Consider the following 7,525-nt stretch of genomic DNA (forward strand, 5'->3'; position numbering starts at 1 on the left):
CCGGCATAATTTCCTGTTCATTTACAAAGCTTTATCAATCAAGTCTATAACTACCGTGTTGAGGATTTCCACTAATAATTTATCACTTTCTTCAGTATTTGTAGAGATATTTGCTGGATTTAGAAACAAACTACAGATTTTGTCGACTGTTAGTTAATTGATTATTGAAGCACTATCATCGCAATGGAAAACTTTTGTTGTATCACCTTCAATTATTACTACTTCTCCATATTTTTTCTCAAATTTTGTTAATCCCCAAAATTTTACATTTTGTTTGCCACATCAAGAAATCTACTAATTTGCAGCTACCATTATAAAGCTTAGCTAGCATCTGCTGTACACTACTGGAGATGTATCAGGACACTAGCGACTAAAGCCCTGTTGTTTCACTATATATTATCTGGTGAGGAAGTTAAGCTTTAATTATATAACTTTAGTTGTTTATTGTACTTACATCTATCCACTGCACATGCTTAAAGTTTATCCGAGTTCCTTATAAATAAACTCCATGCATTTGCTTAAGGCTTACCAAGAATCAGTCCAACATATTTTGCCGTTTGGTGCCCATCTCTGAGCGTCCTAAATTCTAAAAATTTTGCATCCTAGCACCTTCCCAATATTCTAAACATTTTGTGATCCCTTAATTTTATTGCTTGGTGCTTCTCCAAATTCTGCATATTTTGCTGCCCGGTGTAATCGCACCAGCCCTGGGCTTATCTGAATAATAAACCAGTTATTATTAATTCAAACAGCATTAAATTTATAAAAATAAATAAATAAAATATACAATCTAGCCAAAAGTAATACAGAACTGTAATAATAGGTAATAAAAGCTAAAGTAAAAATCAAGTAAATAACATTTTACGATCTATAAATGTCACTGACAATATGGTACAGTCTGAAACATGGTAACACATAGCAGCACAACACAGTCTGGACAATAATACTGCCATTACTGCTTGACGGTAATTACTTTGAGCGGGTAATTACAAAAGCTGCGTGGAGCCCTTTTACAGCTAAGAAAACATGTACACAGCAAAGTGTCGATTGTCAAGCGATATTACGGGCGATGGCATTCGTAATATTTTACGAATCGCCATCGCCCATAATATTGGTGATAGCGATCCGTAAAATCTTCAACCTCCAAGTTAACTCGTTTATGGGAAAATCGAAATAGCATCTATTTCTGAGGGTTCAACTCTGATATACGCCCTAATTTCACCAAATGTGGCGATATGTGTTATGCGCTGGTTTTTGGCGCGATTGCGTGTTGTATGGCAACCCTATTGACGTTGAAAAATCTTTCGCTGGAGTTCGTTGGTTCCCGTCATGCTTTGTGTCTGAGAAGCTAGGGGGAGGGAAAGATTTAATGGTGAAAATTGTTGAATTGAAGTTCGGCATAAGGAAATATTGTCGTGGCCATCCTGTTGAGAGGCAACGGGTATTTGGAGGTGTGGAAAGAAGGCATGGGAGATTATTTTTAGTGGCTGCGCGTGACAGAAGTAGGGATTTGTGATTATTTGTTATTTTTATTTGTGAACCATACTATGAATTTTTTGGATAGTGTGTCTGGCTGTCATATAAATATGATAGTGATTATGTGGCGGTATGAAATTGGTATTTCTGTTGTTCAAAAAAACATTAATGGTAAGTGCATTTTATTTTATTCTTGTTCTTATTTTGTAGAATGTTATGTTCATTGTTTTTTTAGTGCGAATTTCTGTCATTATTGTTGTGTTTTTGAATTGTTTAAAATTAATTTTAGTTATTTTGTTGGTTAGTGCGTAGCGTCTAAATTGTGCAATTCGTAGATGTTTTTTAAAGTTGAAACAGAACGCTGCGTACATGGTATTTTTTTAAATTTATTGTTATGTTAATTTATTAAAGCGAGGTGTGCGTAGTTTGTAAATTCGTTCGTTTCCTAGATGGTGCCATTCGTAGATTTTTTTTAAGTTAAAACATATCGCTGTGTACATGGACTCTTGTCAAATAATTTTGGTTAGAAACTTTACGGTTTTGCTATCTAAATTTTTTTGTTTTTGTTTCGGATTTTTAGCTTAAATTGTGTGTTCAAAACGTGGTTTTTGCATTCGCGAAAACCGTGTTTTTGGAGACATTTTAGGCTTAAAATTCGAAATGTAGACAAAAACTTTAGATAGCAATATGGCAGCGTAGAGTTTCTCGCCAAAAATATTTGGCACCTTGAGGGCGCATATCAGAGTAGTTCCTTTCTGAGATATCTCGGGAACAGTCATTAAGCAGTTAAATTTCTCTTCGTCAACACACTCAACACTTTGCAGTGCAGTTGGCAGAACTCTGTAATTATCAGCAAATGTAATGTCAAAATGGAAGATTTCCCCACTGTTTAGTATTCAATTACTAATATTTAAAAGAAAAAATTATTTTAGACATTGCTGCATGAATTAGTTCTCAAGCTGCCATGTGCTGATTGTCATGCAGGGGTAGCTAAAGGGGGGCATCTATCCTCAGGCGCAGAATCCAAGGCGCGCCAAACTGATGTTACGACATTTTAGAATTAAATGTTTTCCATCCTTGGCAACCAGTAGGGGGCACGAAATCTTCAGTTGACCCTGGGCGCTGAAAACCCTAGCTACGACTCTGTTGTCATGTCGCGATAAAAACAAAAGAGTAATAAATAACGATTTGCCAGGTTGACGTCAGGGATATAAGTTATTCAGTAAGTTGAAATCAGCAATGCTTAGATGTATAATGTTTCGGTTTGAGATATATGCCAAGCAAAAACACCGCTGCAAAGCCAATTGATCATATAGATTTACATTAACAAATAATTGTTTTCAACATGAAGTTCTTTTATTTAGTGGCAAAGTGAAATTAAGAATCAGGAGTCTATGTGTTTTATTACAAAAAAATATCAAATGAGCATACATAAAGCATTAAACACATTTTTTTTTTTTTTAAGGTTGCTTTGGAAGGTCCAGATTTTATATCTTTAAAATATATATATATATAAATTTATATATATAGTAAATTTGAGTAAAATTGTAACTATAAAGCATGCTTAAAGATAAATTCAACAGATGAACAATAGGAACACATTCTTCAACTTGCTAGATTATATACACATAGAGAGCCAAAACTTAGTGATCAGACATCTGACATGAATTTATGATTGACAGTCATTTAATCATTCTATGACTCAAACTGCTATTCGGGATGCGTCACGGAGAGCAATCAATACTATAAATAAATAAGGGAGAATTAACAAGCCTCACAAAAGAACTTAAGCTATGTTCTTAATTTCAGAAAGATAATCAGCATATATAAGTTCGCATATCATCTCGGGTGACAGTAGATGAAATGCATATTTTGACTATAAAAAGGATTGTGCATATAATTAGATCAATATTTCTATTTTTTGGTTTGGTTATCTAGACAGTTGAAAGGAAGCATACCACAGGTTTTATAATAATATGTAGGATTAAATATTTTGTTAATGCCACACCTTCCAAAAATTATTTTGTCAGCATAGGAGAAAAAAACATTAATAATTTTAATAGACAACTGATTTAAAAAAAGGATGTTAACTCTTTGTTTATACTTAAAATATAATTTTTTTGGAAGCATTCAGACAACAGAATTTGGTAATGTTTAATAAATTCAGAAAAATTCTTCCTGAAATCTTTTCATGTCGAAAATTCAAACTGATGCTTTAACTGCTATAAAAATTAAAGCACATAATTATTATAAAAACAAAACATAACTGTTAGTAAACATTTTTACAGTTAAGGAAATCTATTATTTTAAATTAAATTCCAAGCATCAGTTGCAGGTAATTTTATAAATCCTTGAGTTTCTTTTCATTACATCTCAAAAGTTTTTATTCCAACAAAAAGTGACCAAAGAATAAAGTAATTTCATGATGAATAAGTATCGATGTACATGCACATACGCTGTAAAATAAAATCATATTCAGTTATTCTACAACAAGATGCATTCACAAATATTTTTTCTCTCATAATTCGTAAAAGTACTAAATCTAAGCTTATGCTGGATTTAAAAAATTAGAAGGAAAAAAAAATCTAATCACACTGATTTTTAAGTACTGAATTTATTATACTGATAAATATTATGTTAAGTAATTAATGTAAAAGATTTATTTACAAGTTATGCAGATAAACAGAATAAATTAATTACTGCATACATATTCATATTATCAGATTCTGAACTTATTGCATGAAATTTTAAGATATCTAAATAGCAAATTTCTATTTTCCATTTGACAGACAATACACACATTTTTACCATCTAAACATTACACTACTTTATCCGATGATAGACATATTTTTACAACCGAAACATTTATTACACTACTGTATACTAATTTATACAAGATGCATTCACAAAAATATTAGCGAATGCATCTTGTTCTAGAACACCTAAATATACTTTAATTTTACTATTGATTTTACTATGCTGTTCATGTCATGATACTTATTTAACTGTCATATGTAGAGTACAGAAATACAACACATCAATATATGCAATTCACACCTAAAATTACACTTCTCCAAATACAATGCGTCTTCATTAGACATATAAACTACGCAATCTATCTAAATACAACAGCCAGTATTTCATATTCTGTTTAGCGGTTATACGTACAAACTACAGCCAGTAAGTACTAAAACAAATCGTTTAAACAATGCCAAATATAAATTTTATAGAAAGCGGTTCAAAAGAAAGCTGAACTGTCAAACTTCGACTACAATAAACTAATGTTACTACAAGGTTTATATGTTACTTTATCATAAGCGTTGTCTGAAAAATTAAACATGATAAAATTTCTAAGTTTTTATTATTTAACTAACTTTTTGCAGCTGCCAAAAGATCTTTGACCTCTTTGATTAAACCTTTGATGGCTTGACTTGTTCTTTCTAGCTCTTTTTCATGGGCGCGCAGATTTTCTCTATAATGAGGTGTATCTGTTAAACAGTCTGTATATTCTAAAGGCAACAAACCCATATTGAATATAATTTATAATAATAATCAGTCTGAAAGAAATACACGCAATGACACATGAATCATGCGTTATCACAGCAGGAAACTGACCGCCCCAAAGCAACGTACTACTTGCCGTTCCTTAAAATTTGTCAACAATTTAGCATGCTATTGCCAGATTGTATTTGCAAGATTTCTATCAAAGAAAGTCAATACATATTCTTTGATTTCTATATGGCAACACGACTTTTGAAGATTAATTCGCAAACTGATAAATTTCATGAATGAATAAATTTTCTGATATCCCTTAAGTATAATTTGAAAAATATGTATTATGTGAAATAATATGCCGATAAATATTATTGCATTTATTTGCACTTATATAATTTGTTTTATTATATAATTTCATTTATTTGTATTTTTTTGTCAACAAATATAAACTGACCGTACGTACCGTTAATATAAAGTGACCATACGTACCCTTTAACGGAACAGTCTGTTTCTTACAAGGAGGTTAGAATAGAAGGCGGGAAGGTTCAACTTAAACGGTGAAGCGTGGCGGCCATCTTCCCGTTATCACCGTGACTTGTGCAAGGAAGTCTGTCATTACAACATTTTTTTCTTTTCTTTTTGAAGCATGTCAGCTTGTGTTGCATATGGATGCACAAATAGATTCTCGAAAAAAATTCAGGGCATTACTTTTCACACGTAAGTATTGATTTTCTTTTTTTATGTAATATGACAAGTATGTTAAAAAATATCACAATGTCATGTTGTTTTCTTTCCAGATGTGAAGAAAAAGGATTTAAATAATCAAAACATGTTATGTAATATAACTATAATCAAAAAACGTTAAATACATTTTAATGTTTCTGTTTATAGCTGGTATCTTCGTTCCTTAAGATACAATGATATATGGTAGGATTTAAATTGTATAATTTGAACGTTTTAGGTAATTCGTTTCATAACTTTCATGAGAAGCAAGAAATCAATTTTTGCTATTTTTATTAATTGTAAAGGTGTTAAATAAAGCAATGCTTTTCTTTATATATTAATTATTATTCATTTTTTAAGACAAACTGTTCTGTTGTTAAAATATTTTTGCATAAACTTACAAATTTCTGGGCAGTATAGTGATAAAATTAAGTAAAATATTTACACAATTGAACATGTGGAAAGATGTATCCAAAAACTTATATAGGTGTATTTCTGTAATTCAGCTTAATTAAAGGCAGTTTCTTTGAGATTAATAAATATGAAATGGGCATAAACTGAAATCATTGAATTCACATAAATCTGTTTTATTTTATTAAGATTTATTTTCTTGTTGTTATAAGGTTGTTGGTTGTGAAAAGGATCTTCTATTTAAAACTTTCATTTAAAAAAATGCAACCTGTGACTATTTTTTTAGATAATTATCTGCTATTAATTTCAGGTTTCCTAAAAATGCAGAACGAAGAGCAGCTTGGATATGAGCTGTTCGAAGAGAGAATTGAATGCCAACTTCCTATTCACAACTTTGTTCGGATGATTTTTCTGAGGATCAGATTGACAGAACTTCATTATACTGTGTAAGACTGGGAGAAAATGCTGTGCCTAATATCTTCAAAGCATTTCCACTTCACCTGCAGAAGGTACATTATTCTGTTATTATTACATAGAATAAGGAATTAAATAAGAATTTGTGTATATGTTTATCTCTGAAATGATATTTGTAAAAAATCAAATACTTCTAGTAGCCTGATTTCAGTAAAAACTAGTAAAATGATATTGGTCTAATGAAACTTGCAGTGGCATAACATGCAAACTTATCATATGTGGTTATATGTGTCATTGTGGTAATGATTTCCAAAATATCTTTCATTCAGACTTAATGAAAAGATAATGTTACTTTAATTTAAAGAATATGTCAGTAAATTTAGAAAGAATTATTTCAAAACAAAAATAAATTGACATTAAATCATTGTTTGGAAAATGAATTATCTTATTTTTAATTAGTGTTAATTTTCGAAATTTTTAAACATAATATCATTTTGCATGTTAATTAGACTATATAAATATTAAAAGACACTTATATATAAAATGTTTATTAGAAGTAAATCAGCATTTGTCATGCTTTAATAAATATCTTTTTTTTTTTTTTTTTTTTCCTAGACCCAAAAAACACGAAAAACTCCTGCAGAACGTCTTCTTGAGGATAAAAAGAAAGAGGTAAGTTAGTTTTGAATTTAATGTTACCAGCAGTTCTTTTGTTTTCTTGATAAAATGTATTTGCATTCAAAGTAAGTAAAATATTTTGTATTCAAAGAGAATAAAGCAACTTTTTTGCATGAGAATTATCATAATAAGAAATGTTTAGAATCCACATTAACATGTCCCTTAACCAGCAGAAATTTTTTCTTTTTGATTTGCTACTTTTGGATATAACGTTGTGCTTTATGCAAGAATTTCACTTCTAAAGCTTGAATAAAGTTAAAAGCTTAATGCAAATAATTGCTGGAAAAATTGGTCATGACTATTTTAGAGGAGGACAGTTTTTTAATAA

General features: G+C 30.4%; 1 protein-coding gene across 1 annotated transcript in view; it reads right to left on the reverse strand.

The window, feature by feature from the left end:
• Nucleotides 1–5,142, reverse strand: part of LOC118188001 (rho GTPase-activating protein 26-like) — a 187,672-nt gene extending 182,530 nt beyond the window's left edge. The window contains exon 1 of the mRNA XM_085809677.1: nucleotides 4,851–5,142. Within this exon, the coding sequence (XP_085665803.1) occupies nucleotides 4,851–5,004 (154 nt within the window). The 5' untranslated portion in view covers nucleotides 5,005–5,142. The remainder of the gene's footprint in view (nucleotides 1–4,850) is intronic.
• Between the last annotated feature and the right edge of the window lie 2,383 nt (nucleotides 5,143–7,525).

Source organism: Stegodyphus dumicola, chromosome X2, assembly GCF_044657685.1.
Source record: "Stegodyphus dumicola isolate Sdum_Otavi_A_Nest chromosome X2, ASM4465768v1".
NCBI classification, from domain to species: domain Eukaryota; kingdom Metazoa; phylum Arthropoda; class Arachnida; order Araneae; family Eresidae; genus Stegodyphus; species Stegodyphus dumicola.